The sequence below is a fragment of the Helianthus annuus genome, chromosome 1 (assembly GCF_002127325.2).
Source record: "Helianthus annuus cultivar XRQ/B chromosome 1, HanXRQr2.0-SUNRISE, whole genome shotgun sequence".
Lineage (NCBI taxonomy): Eukaryota > Viridiplantae > Streptophyta > Magnoliopsida > Asterales > Asteraceae > Helianthus > Helianthus annuus.
This window is the reverse complement of record NC_035433.2, coordinates 86,393,260-86,409,585: the sequence shown is the minus strand read 5'-3', so window position 1 is coordinate 86,409,585 and position 16,326 is coordinate 86,393,260. Positions and strand designations below refer to the sequence as shown.

Below are 16,326 nucleotides of genomic sequence, written 5' to 3'. Positions count from 1 at the left end.
AAATTAAATTTGTAGAGACGACATGATGAAACGTTTTTTAAGGGTTTCTAATTTATCAAAAATTAGAATAAAACCCATGTGAATTTTCTTGCCATCTCTATAAGGTAAGCTAGCTTAAAAGATACAATAGCCTGTGTCATTCCAGTAAAGTTGTGTGGTGTGTCATATCGCCATGTGCCACCTCATCTCATTAATGCTGGTAACACTAGTAGGAGGCGTCAAAGGAGAGCGATAGCGTACTCTAGTCTTGTTATCCTCTTAGCAGGCGTGACAAAGGGAGGAATTAAGGTGGGGACCACCAACAAACAACTAATCAAATTTCGTTTTAATCTTTAACTAAATCCTACTGTGTTGGTTAAAGAGTGGATCAAATAAAAGGCCTCTTGTCTATGTGTCACTGACATGTCGATGTTATGTTAAACCATACCATCCAATCTAAGAACTTTTTCTTGTAGTGCAATAGCATACTCTAATATTAGTTATTAATCTAACGTATTGGATATGTTAGTTATTAATCTAATCTATCCCTATATTTTTTAATTTAATCTTATAACACAAGACGTCTCACTTATATAATTAAAAGAAAATCATTTTATTTAACAGATGAAGTAACAAGTACAGATGATTCCCTGTGACCTTGGTTTTTCTTGGAAGTTCCACCACAATAACCATAACTCACTATAGAAGCATCATCATCATCATAAACAGTTAGAATAATATTGTTATTTATTGTTAAGAAGTGGGAAGTTACCTTTCAACCCCTATATACATATACACAAATACACATACATACATACATAGATCTATCTATATATAACTCACAAACCCTTCTTCAATGATATTACATACATTTAAATCCACACTAGCAACAAAACTTTATAAAGCTTTAGATTGGATCATTTAGTATCCCCTCTTCAACAATTGCCGGAGCTTGCTTGCACACTGAAATATATACACACGTGATATGTTATAGCTTTTTCAGGCACAATATTTTATAGGATTCTGAGCAATAATTGATTCCTCTTGGGAAAAAGAGTCTTGATCAGGATGGGTTTGAATGATATAGGAGCAAAGTTGCCACCAGGGTTTAGATTCTACCCAAGTGATGAAGAGTTGGTGTGCCACTATCTTTACAAGAAGATTGCAAATGAAGATGTGTTAAAGGGTACTCTTATGGATATTGATCTTCATATTTGTGAGCCATGGCAACTTCCTGGTATATCTTCTGTCCCTTTGATAGTTCTTTGTTCTTAATATCTCCTTGTCACCACTCTCTTAACAAATTCATGTTTGTGTAATTAGATATTTTGGTAACCATTAAAAGTAGACAAATTCGCGATCGTATGGAGAAATGATTGATGCTGCTAGTAACACAGATCTTGACTACAACAATATATATGGTTGATCTAGTTGCTAGTAGCAATTTCTTCATCATATGTATAGTTTTGGAAATCACATGACATAGTCATCCACCATCTTTTTACTAGTTGTATCGCCATATTCTCGGTTACATCCATATATCATAGACTTTAATGATCTGAGACTGTCATATTTTTCTTGGGCAATCTTTACTTAGATGCTTGATATGTTTTCCAGATATACCATCAGAATAAAAATTTAATCTAGAGTTAAATAAAGTGGTAATGCTTTCTAGGCATATCAAAATAACCTATCTTTTGCAATCAAAGAATCTTGTTTCTTTTATCATCCCCTACTCTTCTTAATCTTTTAACGGAATATATATATACATACATATGTATATATATATATGTGTGTGTGTATAAGATGGCCTTCTTGAATTGGCAATTAAGATTTTTGTCTTCAGTCCTTCCCCTCTCCCCTTTAATAGTAGTTTGTATTTTCAAGATGGTTGTTATTCTTGGTTTGGAAAAGGTAAAGTTGTAGAACTTCTAAAGCTATGGTACACGTTATTGCAGAAAGCCAGCATATACCTAGTCCGTTATTATATATATAATATATGAATATGATACATGAACATTCTCTCACACGCGTTAATGGTACTATGCTAATAAAGACATATTTTGAAATAGACAATAAACCAAATCGCATCTTTTTTTAGTCATTGATTTGAATCCTCTTAAGGAAAACTGGAAATACTTGCATTATTAATACATCTACAATGTTCATTTCATTTAGGCAATGATTGAGTTTACTTTAAGGTATATCATAAACTCTAATGATAGCTATATTTGAATTTCCATCTAATAAGTTTCTTAAGGGTTAAGAAGCTCTTATAATTTTTTGATCTTTTGTTTTTGTTTTGAAGAGGTGGCGAAACTCAATTCAAGTGAGTGGTATTTCTTCAGTTTCCGTGATCGCAAGTATGCAACAGGATTTCGGACCAACAGGGCCACGAAAACCGGATACTGGAAGGCTACTGGGAAAGATAGAACAGTTGTTGATCCGAACACTGGTGCCCTCGCAGGGATGAGAAAGACTTTAGTGTTTTACAAAAACCGAGCTCCGAATGGGATTAAAACTGGTTGGATCATGCACGAGTTTCGTCTAGAAAACCCTCATATTCCTCCCAAGGTTTGTATCAATCCTCCATTATACACACATGTAACTATATAAACACACTTGCACATAAAGAGAGGGGCTCGTATCTGCCACTTTCATTTTATTAGTTACCAAAGTTGTTTGAATGACTTAATATGATTTCATATAGTAAATGATTGGTACGCAAAATTAAATAATATAATCAATTTCTAAACTTTTATCCTTGTCAGCTTTGCTATTGCACCAACAGTCCTGATACAATATAGATGCATCAGTATATACTACATGTTTGATGTCCAAGACTATGTTTATTTGTAAATGTGCATAAGAAACTAATTAAATTAATAAAGTCTAACATACTTTATTGTTGAATTTTAATTGACAGGAAGATTGGGTGTTATGTAGAGTATTTTACAAAGCAAAAGGAGAGAATAGCCATGAATTTAACTCACAAAATGATACAACTCATGTTACTTCACCAAGTACAGACTCATACTCGCTTCATACAAACAACGTTGGACCACAGTTGTGTGGTTGCTACCATCAAATCACCAACAACTCCTCCTACCAAACTACACCTATCTGCGACCACCCTCACCAAATTGATTATAACAACCTTGATTTATCACAATTGTGTTATAACACCGCCACCGGCCTGGAGGAATCAGCAAACCAAACGTCGGTATACTCAAACAGCAAGTGTCAAGATCATGAATCTGGTTTGTTTTCTGATTTTGGTTTCGATTTTAGCATCCCTTCCCCTGTGGATTTTGTCAATGGTGATAACGAGGACAATGGCATAGTGTTCTTCTAGTTGTACTTGATTATGTTAATCAAGTATATTTGGTATAGAAAAAAACATTGAAGATTGCCCATTTGATATTTGGTGATACATATTGTGTTTGCTTTTCGAGTTAAAGCTTATGTCTTGTTGTATATTCCTGGTATACATGTAAGAGTGGGTTTGTAATTATTGTTCATTGTACTTATAATATATACATAATGAACTTTATATGTTGATCTAATACGCTTATGTATGCTTAGAATTGTTTACTTTAATGCTTTAGCTGAGAGATATATTGGAGTATTGTTGCAATCTTACAGCTTAAGTATGGCCGTATATACGTCTAGCAATGGTATATTTGCTGGAAGCAACAACTATATATCTTTGACGAGGTGCATATATCAATATATCATAGACCAATGGAGTAACTTTTTTATGGTGGCTAAATGTTATGTTTGCCTTTTCATAGCCCTTTTGTTATCAAAATACACGTATTGAGTATAAAGTTTGTGATATTTCTCAACTCATAGAGGTGACACGTATTAAGTATCACTACTAGAAAACTAGGTTTTTCCGACCGCAATTTTGGTCGCAAACCAGTCGCAATTGCCCTGTTGCGACCGTTTTCCGACCAGAACTGCGATTGGAAAAACACCCGTCGCAATTGCTCTATTCCGACTAAGTTGCGACTGCTATTATCGTTTGCGACCTGGGTTTTGCGACTTTAATAATGGTCACAAATATTGCGACTGTTCTTGGTTTTGTGGGACTTCGGTTGCGAATGTCTTGATGCGACCGTATTCCGACCGCATGCCTTTTACAAACTGCGACCGTTTTGCGACCGCTTGCCTTTTGAAAAATTGCGACTGCAATAGCAGTCGCAATTTTTATTTATTTTTATTAATTAATTTCAGCCATTTTCTATTTTAACCTGTATATAATGTCAATTTTAAAATTTACATATTATCAAACTTTCACATTTATATATAAGATTTCACTTGAAACATCAAATACCAAAGTTACCGTAACAAAATACATATTCAAAACAAAGTGTTTAAACATTTGAAACCTAATTCGATGATTATACGTTTTGAAACATAGCCTTTAGCATTACTTCAATGTTTGCCATTCTTTCATTCATAGCCTCTTTCTCCGCCTTATATTTCTCTTTTTCCACCACCAATCCCGCAATAATATCATTCAACCTTTCTTTTTCTTTTTCTTCTTCTTTTTCTTTCACTATATCTTGGATAATCCTAATAAAACCAATGCAAAGTGAAATATTAATGGCCAGCATAATCACAATTTATGAAACTAATCAGTTAACTATATGCTCAAGAAGGAACAAATTACCACTTGAACTGAGAGCATTATCCGTTGTGGAGATCATGTGCATGCCCATACAATATATATCCATCTGAATCAACAAAGAATAGCAAAATAAACAATGTTAAGGCCCTTTATAATAAACAAAACAAAAAAAAACAAAGCTTCAACCGTTTAAATTTTACGACTAATTAAAACATGTACGAAATTATCTTCTAGACTGAGCAGAATCTATAATGTGAGTCGAGGTAGTACAAAAAATAAAACTTACGAATAAATAATGAATCACTTGTAGCCATTCATGGCATCAGGATGCCATTTGAACTTCACAACTTACAGAGGCTTCCATTTGATGACCATAAAGTAACTAACTAATTTTTATCAAGATACACAAACTTAAAGTGGAAAAACTTAAGGAAACTTCAAAGGTATGATCACCTGTTCAGCAATCATGCCAGCATTAGCATACGATTCACGGCTCTTAGAAGTTAGACCCGTAAGCGTATACGCATATAAACCACAAGGACCATCCATGTACTTTACTCTTATTTAAAAGACAAGATTATCATAGTAGTAATATAGTATAACAGTATATTTAAAACATTGATTATCTAAAAAAACTCAATAAGTTTACCTGTGCCTTGAAAAGATTAAGATTGAACACATAAAGGTAGTGCTTTTAACATCATGTTAAACTAAATAAAAATATTCAGTAGATTACCAAGATCAAACATATATAAGTCATCATAAAGATCTTCAGCGTCAGTAAAACCTCCAAATACAAGCAAGTTCTTGCCCAATGCAACGGTTGTATCACCAGCTCTAGGTGGCAATAGCTCGACATTGGTTATCAACTTTGTCCAGGTAAGCGTATCAACAAAAAAGAAGATGAAGAAGAAAGTTGACATTATTAGGTAAATTCAAGTCAATTATAAGTCTTGGTCAACAAAGTCAAACGTGAGACCTGTATCAAGCATCTGAACATCGGACATATAATAGTTCTGGGACTGATCCACGATATTAACTGCATAGTGATAGTACCTAACATATCTATAGCGCGGTTCTTCTTCGCGACATTTGTAAGTCGTTTAAAAACCAAACCGATTTTAAAAACCAGTTAAAACCAGTTTTTAGCCCAAACCGGTTTTAAAACCGAACCGAATTCACCAAACATATCTATACACTTCACTTAAAAAATCAGTTGCTCTTAATGCACACGAACTACCACATGGACATACCTTATTCGAAATCGAAACAACCTGTTTTAGAACCGTAACCGGAAAAAAACCCTAAACCGGTTTTTTTAACTGTTTTTTTAAAACGGTTTTAGGACCGAACCGAACTAGCAGTTTATGACCAATTACTATTCTTGATCTTTACAACCGGTTTGAAAACCGAAAGCACAAGTGATCGTTTTTACGAAACCAACACATGGAATGACAAAATGTTGTAATGAAAACAGTCAAACACCTACCTGCAACTGGAGGCTGCACAAGGCCAGGAGGTCCAACTGCACAAGGCTAGGAGGTCCAGCAAACCTAGAGAAGGTAAAATTCAATGTCATTTGTAATCGTAATCTACGTAATAAAATTACAGTAATGATATTACCTGCAAGCATCCACCATCAGAAACAACAAGCTCATCCACCATTAGAAACCAGTCTTGAAAAGGAGGAACACAAATAACTATCAAATGAATATAAAGTAAGCGGGTCAGAAGCTACCAATAACTGGTCTAACCAGCAAATGTTTACATAAAATTATATGCGTATGATCTGAATGTATAATGATAGCTTGTAGATGTTAGGTGATAGAATATATCACGGATATATTTACACTCAGCCCAGGCTCGGTCAACACAATATTGAATGCACCACGGGTTGCATCAGTTGCATCAGCAACCGCAATACCAATGTCGGCCGATTTTAGTGTGGGTGCATCGTTCATACCATCTCGTGTCATTCCACGTATATGGTTAATCTCGTAATTTCCTAACAGTTTCATATTTGGGATTTCGTTATCAGGAATGGGTCTTGATCTTCGATTGGTTGACTCCTTTCCTCTACCGTATAAAGGGACTAACTTTCCTTCTTCAATTTGGGCTTTACAAACAGGGCATTCTTGAGAATGTGAATGTAGGTGAAGCCATTTGTAAAGGCAGGGCCAGCAAAAAAGATGCCCGCATAAAGTGACGATCGGGTCTTGGGCCAAGTCAAAGCATATGTTGCACTCGAAATCGCCAGCGTCGCTACTGTTGGTAGATGGGTCTTGGGTTGGCCCGCTCGCCACTTCTCCAAACCTATCAGACATCTCGCTTGGAACAAATGCTCAATGGCCCTGAAATCACCAGATATATAAACGACGAATTTAACCAAAGAGACTACTACACGTAAATTGTGTTGACATGACCACGACTTGTTTAACCCAAAAAATTTATTATATTTTATTTTTTTGCATATTTATCCTCCAAAATTACAAATTTACAACAAAAAAACATATAAAATGTCATTTAGACTATAAAATCAGATACTTCTTTCTCTTTTATCCTTCTAATTTTGGCACAAAACATTCAATCAGATTAAGTGTTGATGTAAAACATATTGAAACCAAACGGGTCAACCCAAACGACCCTCAAGTAAACTTGTGACCCGTTTAGACTAAACTCAAACCAAGGAATTGTGTGAAAAAATTCACTCATCTAGTTCAAGTATGATTCAATTAGATCATAGATGGTAGATAGCTAGCCCTAATTCACCACTTAAACATGAAAGCTCAAACCTAATAAAACATGAAAGATCAAAGACAATTAAAATAATTTCAAGTCTTAATAAATAATTCAAATCATATATATACTTTTAACACAATCAATCACTATGATCAATCACCAAATCATATAAACAACTAGCAGCAAAGAAGCAATAACAACCACAAACAACTAAAAACATCATGAAACGAGACAGAGATTACTCACCGTCGGAAAAATATAGAAATAGACTTCCGGCAGTTATATAAATACTCCTTGATTAACAACCACAACCAGGAATCAACCTTTTCTTAAATAATTCGTTGACTTTTAACATCATTGAAACTTGACGGATTCCCACTCATGAAATTCTTGGAAGAATCGCTTTCTGCAAAAGAAAATTAAACGTGGGCCCATCAAGTTTGGGCTTCAAAGATTGGTTTCAGTTTTTTTGGGCTTTGCCCAACTCGTTCAGTTAACGGCCTGGCTCAAATGGTTTAAGAGTTTTTTGTTAAGATCATAACTCAAACTAGAGGTGCACAACCAAACAGGATCCGGATCCGAATCTAAAACCGGATACTAAACCAATAAACTGATCTGAAGCTGGTTCGAATCCGGTCCGATCCTCAGGTTTGAGCATATATACATTGAATACAGTTTTGAAACCGGTTTGGGATAACCGGTGGTTAAATAATACATTGAACCCAGATTTCAAACTGATTCAATTCTGTATGGTTTGCCTTTCGAAACAGGTTTGGGTCGACAGAAATAAGAGCAAAAGAAACTAACTTCAAGAGAAAAGATTAGATAGCCCAGACAACATCAGTGACATATCTCTTTTGAGCAATAAAGTGCTAGTTACATAGTTTAACCAAGATAACTTCTGTGTTAATAAATTTTCAGCAATTGAAGGTATCTCATGATGAAACTATCTATTGAAAGGATGTTTTCAATGAACACGTCTTCTTTACTAAAACTAGATCATAATATTTTTTTTTTAATACTACAGTTATCATAATGTAACAAAATATCTCATCCTTTCATGGTTCCATATCTAATGACCTAATTATCATACTTATTTTCTAATCACAACAGTAATCATCCACAAAAATGAAGAAAAAATCAAAATATCACTAAACAATCAACCTAATTTAAAACAATCGCATATACTCACAGATTCACACCAAAGTTAAAGAAAAATTAGCGTTTAGAAAGTAACATGAGACAATTCATCACAATACACATGCGAAACCCTTCGTAAACCTCAGATTTCGTTCGTCTAGCATCCGTCAAGCTCTGCGGAAAACAAAGCATGATAGAATGTTCATTGTTCACTTTCAAACAGGTTTCAATCGTCTTCTTCCTCAAAGCCTTCACCATTCTCGAATAAACTTTTTTTTTCTAAGTGATTAACAACAGAGGCATCAGCATTCATAAAACGACTTTCATGACACAAATTAAAACTAGAACTAATATTATAGTGTTCACTACTATTGGCTGATTTCGATCTAATTTTACCATACTCCGAAATCTCTAACTGATCCGGTGAGTCATACTTACCAATTTTGACATCTGCCGGAGCAACCGCACACGGCGTTCATCCACGGAGGACGGCTCCAAACATCGTAACTGTTCAAAACGCCCATCTGAAACCTGGATAAAGGTGATAAACATCCAAAACTATTATAATCACAAACACTACTGCAATTCGGATCGATTAACATGAATTTATCATCTCCGTCATCATTTCCGACGAAGACGAGGAAGTTGAGGACAGTAATCGATCATTCTCCTCGGAGAATGAAAATGCTCGGCCGGAATCGGATCCTGAGGTGTAATCGGAGCGAAATTGAAGCAATTGGTGAATCCAGTGGTGTGAATTGGATGAGAGAGAGAGATATCAGAAGAAATTGAGAGGACTTGTGGTGGTAAAATTGTGGATCAGATGAAAAAATGAAACCCTAGGTGGTGGAAGAGATGTAGTGAAGAAGAGTGCAACGGACGGAGGAGTTTGGCAAAAGTAACTTTTGTTTTTTATATATTTCTTTGCAACTTTTACTTTTTTATTCTTAGATATTCTCGTATTTGCGACCGCTTTAGATAGTCACAAATTTTGTTTTTTATATATTTCTTGTATTTGCGACCGCTTTAGGCGGTCACAACTTTTGCTTTTTTTATTTTTCTCATATTTGCGACTGTTTTCCGACCACCATTCAACTATTTGCGACCGGAAAATTGCGGTTGCAAAATTTGAGACCGTTTTGCTACCGAATGTGGGTTGGTCTTTGATTTTGCGATTGTTTTGATGTTGGTCGCAAACTGGTTGCTAATTTTGCCACCGCCTTATGTAGGTCACAAATTTTGGTTGCAATTGCCTAGTTTTCTAGTAGTGTATAACTTTGTGATATTTCTCAACAAATGCCGGTGATAGGCTGATAGCATAGTGGAATTCTCGACACTTCCATGGTGTTCGCTGTTGCATCTCTCATTTGGGAAGGCATGACAAGAACTTGATAAGAGATATCCTGATTTTGCTAAAGAACCTAGGAACGTTCGCTTGGTCCGGCTGCGGATGGATTTAATCCATTTAGTAAGATGAATCAGTGTTACAGTATGTGGCCGGTAGTGTTGACAATGCACCACGGTGGTTATGTATGGAAGTGTCTTCTTTCATGTTGACTTTGCTAATTCCCTGCCCTAAATCACCTGGAAGTCATTATACTATTTGTTGAACCGCAAGTGTTAAGTCGGATCATGTATTTTCTCATGAGCCTGAAATTATACATTCGTCGAAGCCAGGAAGTTAAAGAAAGAAGCTAGCACAACACTTTTTTTGGTACTTTCTTCCCGTTTGTGTTTTTTTCAACTGATACGTCATCAATTATACATATTTTTCATATACATTTACCCCTATTATAGGGTACTATTTGGGGTACTTTAATTGGAAACACTACTTAATTAAATCGTCATTTATTTTATAATTGCAGGGTTTTGGACGCTCCTAACAAAAAGAAGCGAAAAATAACGAAAAACAAAGCAAAATCTGGAAATATAAAGACCAACCATGGCAATGAACATTCTTAGCTTGGCCATACTTCTATACTAGAAGAAACCTAAAGAAAACTCATAAGCATGCTCTTGCTCACCCGAGCATAGTCGTGCATCACTCGTCAAATCAAACAAGAAGTCAACATTGAAGCATGGCTGTGGCATATCCAGACAAACAGAAGGAGGTTCTCAAACAGACAAAAGCGAAGAAAAGATATTCTTGTCGAGACAGGTGTCACAGGCACAACCGTGCTATAGTATAAGCATGCCTATTCTCTAGTAGAAGAAAGATCCCCTGTCGGGACATGTGTCACAAGCACGCCAATGCTCTGGTGCAAAAGCATATTCCTGTTAGACATGTGGCACAAGCATAACCATGCTCAAGTACAAGCAAGGGTGTGCTCACGTACGACTAGGGGACAAACTGTAGAAAAGGACGATTTGTGTTGGATAACTAGCCTACGCACGACCGTGTGCAAGTACAAGCACGACTGTGCTTAAGCATTAGAAGACCCATATAAATAGAGGAGCTTGCATTTAGTTTCACCATCCGATTCCACACATCTTACTCATTACTCTCGTCTAGAGCATCTTCTTACCCATCCCTTAGAGCTTGGGATCACTCCAAGACACCTTGTGATACCCACCAGAGAGAGAGAGAGAACCCGTTCACTCAAAATAAGAAGCTTTCTATCATTACACATGTTCATCATGTTCCAATCACTATTTGTGAACAAGGTTGTATAGCCATTCTTGGCTAAATTTCTCGTATTTCTTGGTTGAAGATGAAGCTTGCTATAAATTATTGTTTTATGGAATATTTTTCTTCTTTTTTGGTCTTTGATCTTGTCAGTGTTCTTGATATTAGTAGGGGTTAATCCGTTTGGGGTGTTGAAAAACCGACATCTAGTGAAAACCCTCTTTTATCAAACTTCACTTGGAGAATGTACCGTCTATATACTAGACTTCAGTGTTAAGCCAAACCTTAGTACGTTGGCAGAGACTGCACAGTCTTTATGCTAGGCTTTGGCATGAACCAAGATTTGGTGAAGGCACGTTGAGAGTAATATATATTTATTATTTCCATTACTACATCGCCTCTCGTTGAGTAAAGATCAATCACAACTATTAGTAAGAACAAATCCTAACCAGGACCATGATTGATTGAGGACACACAGTAGAGGTATTGTAGAAGAATGGATAGATTGATACCTATAGTCTAAACTTAGCGAAGGCTTAATCAAGAAGCTTTTCAAGAGGCTGAGGGTTAAGGTAACCTAACCAGTAGGGCTGCAAACGAACCGAACGAACATGAACAAGACCTTGTGCGTGTTCGTTTGTTAAGGATTTCATGTGTTCACGAACAGTTCACGAACACTTATCGAACGAGATTTTTTGTTCGTGTTCGTTTGTTAAGGAAATGAACTTGTTCGTGTTCGTTTGTTTACGTACCGAACACAAATGAACGTTCATGAACGCACACGGACGCAAACGAACACAAATAAACGTTAATGAACATAAACAAACACAAACGAACATATATTACTTTCGAAGATGATCATAACAAAAAAACACTAAGTAGATCCACCCAAAATATACCAAGCTAATTATCCAAACTTGAGTAGCTTAACATATAATTTTTATAAACATAACTAACACAAAGTAGTGTCTCAATGGAGTTCTAAATATTGATCTTCATCAGAGAAGAATGGAGAGAAGAATGGACTGCTAGAGGAGACATTAGACATCTGCACCAATAAGCAATATAATCATATTTCATGCTTTAAAACAGTTAATGAGACATTAGACATCTGCACCAATTGACAATGAATTAAGCTGATATAGTGATATATATAGAGGATTATCGGTTTCTGGGTTTTGGTAATGTTGATAATTATGGATATGTCGATACGTATCCTTTTTTCCCGCATTTGCGAGTTTAGTTATTTGTAAAAAGTTATAAAATGAAATGAAATGAAAAGAATAAAAGATTCATAGTTCAAAGCACTTGACTGTGCCACTGGGTTAAAATTTAGGATATAAAAGTTTACGATCAATAATCAAAATACTTCACTTACTCATTTCAATAAAAGAAAAGTTGTTAAGAAATATAATTTTTAAATATTAAGCATTAGTTATTTATTAAAAATCATATCACATATCTCATTAAAACAAACAGAGGCCAAAACACACTGGCCAACAACTAGCAAGAGGGGCACTATAGCAACAAAGAAAACAAGATAAACAAAAAAAGTACCGGTTACATATCAAATCTTTTCGATTTGTCCAAATCTAACCTCGAAGTCTTCGACTCCAAAAATGCGATTGGAGAAAAATACCACCGAATTGAACCCTATAATACGCGAATTGAAGCGAATGAATTCGTATACGAATTGCGTATCATGCGAATTGTACCAATTCGAAATTCGCTAATTTTTGGGCGAATTTGGTAACTATGATTTCTATAACTTAACTTGAATGGAAATAATGTGACAAAGAACCTTACATGAGTGGGAACGGTGTTGAACGATGGTGATTGACAGAGGAACGACGGAGAAAATGGGATCCAGAATCTGGAACGGCGCTGATAAGTGATAATGCTTAGGGTTTTTGTACTTTCAAACTTTCAATTGTATATCTGGTGGACCTTAGGTGATAATGAAATATCTAACAAATAACCAATAAAATATAAATTGGGTCATACAATATAATATAATATAAGTTGGGTAATAATATTATATATATATATATATATATATATATTCCTATACACAAAGGAATACGAACATACAAACGAACATAAACAAACAAACACAAACGAACGTGAACGAACACGTTACCAAACGTTCATGAACACAAAAATGAACGAACACGGCCTTTGTTCATGTTCGTTCATTTAACTAAACGAATGAATTTTTTTGTTCGTGTTCGTTCATTTATTAAACGAACGAACACAAACGAACTTCCCACCGAACGGTTCATCCACTGTTCATTGAATGTTCAGTTCGTTTGCAGCCCTACTGACCAGAGTCCATTCCACAATAACATCAAAAAATATAACCAGATAACTTAGTATCAATAGCCAGCAACTTGACCAGGACGTGGGAATTTGTATTTTTTTTTTTTACGCACCAATTTGTTAATTTAGTGCTAATCTATCCCAAGCAGATTCCATCCTAAGAAATACCTTGTTTGATATTATATTCTCCACTCATTTGTTATACTTTTATTATTCTGGCATTTAATTCATTTCCTTACAAACCAACAAAATTAACAAACTAGTCGACTATTTGGTATCAAAAATTGAGTAGTAAAAGTCATTTTCGTTGGGTTCCATACTTGGTTCTTACCTAATCTTTACTACATTACAATATGCACACTTTCCTATTATGTGTGGTTAGCCTAAGTAAAAGTCATTTCTTATAAATTCTAAACCTTGATAACGTGTTTAAAATATCACCTAAAAATTACTATTAAAACACACACATCCTCAACCCATGTACTCTCATTACAAACCGGACAATTTTGCATCGAGACATTCTCCTTCCAATACAGAGCATAGTCATTAATGCAATCATGGATAAATTAGTAACCTAACCTAATCTTTCTTAGTTTCTTCTTAGCTTCATAGAGTGTCAAGTTGGAATTTAATTTTCCTTTGGGGATGTAACTCTTTAAAACTCTAAAAGTTGGTCAAACGAACTCTTTTGATGACTTTGATGTGTAACAAATTTTGTTAGAAAGTTTTTTGGAAGACATCCAACAATTGAGAGTATAACTAGGTATAGAGCTCAAGAAACATGGCCATTTTCATCAATATTTTCTTCATATGTATTACGCTCTACCATGCATAACATCATCAAAGGCATCAAACATCTCATTATTTTTGCTGGAGTACGTGTTTTTTTAGCCCATAACTCTTTAATATTTGAAGCATTAATCTGGATCTGTATATAGGTGTAGACCATATATAAGCCCTGCTAATACACATGGTCACATGGAAACAGTCGTGACACAGGCAAAATGCAAAATGTTTTGCCTTCACTGTCGACATAGATCTTCGCAGTCTTTATGAAGTTGTGAAGACCTTTTATGTAAAAACTTGTACTTTTCTATTAAAATAACTATGTATAAATCCTATCCTTTATTTAAAAACTTGTACTTTTCCATTAAAATAACTAATTGTTTCACAATTACATTCATTAATGGATTTCACATGACCAAGTAAGCAATTAATATAAACTAAACAAAATTACACATTACCGTTCTTATAAGAGAAAAATCTAAATGGATGTAATTTCAAACATTCAATATGGTCACAAATTAACATAAAGACAAATAGCATTACTGATACACACACATACATATACATAGAAACACGTATGTGCATACATATAAACACACATACAAGTAAGAGAGAGGATACACTTGGTGATGTCAAGATGACTATAGACAAAACCCCCGAATCCTTCATTTTTGGTTAAAAAATTTGTTGCCTACAAACACTTTGTCCCAATATATGCAACTAATTTCTATCTAGAAACACTTGTAGTACTCGTTAATTAACCAGGTTATCATCTTTACATTCAAGGGTTGAATACCATTTTCATATGTTTGTTATTGTAGCTTTGGAGTCAATTAGGCCATAACGTGTTACGTGTTAGAGATCGTGCGAAAATTATTCAAGGGCAGAGAGAACTTGCCTTGAAATAAGTAGTAGTAGTAGTAAAACTTTTGATACCCTAAAAACAACAATCTTCAAGCAATTTTCAGCAAATTGGTGTCAAAGATTCTACATCATATATCATGTGACCATGATTGTAAAACAAGGTCTCCAAGGCCGAGTACTCCCCGAGTAGTCGCTACAAGGTAGGCTGCCGAGGCGACTTTCTTCAACTCCGACTAATTACTCGGAATCGATCAAATGCGGTCAACATCGGCCAAAATCGGATCTAATAGGTCAACTTGGGCCGATTTTGACTTAAAATAAAATAAAACATAATTTCTATTCCTATCATATTAAAGAATGAATATCAATTTCACGTATTTTGTTATAAATATTAGTAAATTTATGTTATTTGAAACATATTTAATTTCCGAAAACTAATTTCTTTATACTTTGGCATGTCCGAATACTCCCCGTGTGCTCTCCGCCTAGGCCGAGTACTTTTGCAACCATTCATGTGACATAGTCAAGTTGGGACACTTCATGGTGGGGTTGGTGTCAGTTGTTGGCAAAAGAAGATGCAACCTCTTTACACTACACCCAATGTGTCTTATGTTCTAACCAAACAATATCCCGTGGAGAATGAAACAGAAAAAACAATAATAGCACCCCATGGTTGTCTCAAGTTCGAGAATAATTACTTCATATGTCGAGGCCATATCTTGAATGCTATATTGGATCCACTATATGATGTTTATCAAAACAATGGAATAGCAAGGTAACGTTGGAATAGTATCGAGGATAGAGATATACTTCAATGAAGACACAACAAGAAATTGTTGTCTCTAAATTACATCCTATTATGGACAAATGTATGAGATTGAATAGCTCAAATTGTGTCCTTAATTGGAAAGATATGAAGAAAAAACTTAAACATCCTAAGAATGACATGTCCTTAAAAGATCCTGGAAAGACTATTCTTGTTGAAGAGCAACACCGTTCGCAAGAACCAAACAAACGAGAAAACTTTCAAGGTTCATGTTAACAAAGAGAATGAAGGATCTTCCAAACATGGCCAGATGAGTAAACTCTTTCAAAAAGAAAAGAAGAGTTTGAAAACAACAAGAAAGATCAGCGACACAACAGGATCAAAACTCAAAAGTTTAATAGGATCAAAGTTGGCAGGCATATAACCTAGGTAACCACCACCTTTAGAATATAAATTTTGACTTGGTAACCA

The 16,326-nt window shown here is 35.1% G+C and overlaps 1 protein-coding gene and 1 long non-coding RNA gene across 2 annotated transcripts; one reads left to right on the top strand and one right to left on the bottom strand.

The window, feature by feature from the left end:
• Window positions 1-811: 811 nt before the first annotated feature.
• On the top strand, window positions 812-3,545 carry LOC110878261 (protein CUP-SHAPED COTYLEDON 3). The gene is made up of 3 exons (XM_022126540.2): window positions 812-1,216; window positions 2,288-2,553; window positions 2,906-3,545. Exons 1-3 carry the CDS (start codon window positions 1,048-1,050, stop codon window positions 3,332-3,334), a joined length of 864 nt encoding a protein of 287 aa, XP_021982232.1. The 5' UTR covers window positions 812-1,047; the 3' UTR covers window positions 3,335-3,545.
• Window positions 3,546-6,664: 3,119 nt separating this feature from the next.
• Window positions 6,665-9,022, bottom strand: LOC110878262. The gene is made up of 3 exons (XR_004890471.1): window positions 8,933-9,022; window positions 7,601-7,760; window positions 6,665-6,966 (listed from the first exon to the last, which is right to left on the bottom strand). It is a non-coding gene; the product is annotated as an uncharacterized LOC110878262 (long non-coding RNA).
• Between the last annotated feature and the right edge of the window lie 7,304 nt (window positions 9,023-16,326).

What these genes read in the sequence shown, in the direction of transcription:
- LOC110878261 (XM_022126540.2), top strand. Translation starts at nt 1,048, where the DNA reads ATGGGTTTGAATGATATAGGAGCAAAGTTGCCACCAGGGTTTAGATTC. An exon ending in TGAGCCATGGCAACTTCCTG is followed by an intron (nt 1,217 to 2,287) that starts GTATATCTTCTG and finishes TTTGTTTTGAAG; the next exon opens with AGGTGGCGAAACTCAATTCA. An exon ending in ACCCTCATATTCCTCCCAAG is followed by an intron (nt 2,554 to 2,905) that starts GTTTGTATCAAT and finishes TTTAATTGACAG; the next exon opens with GAAGATTGGGTGTTATGTAG.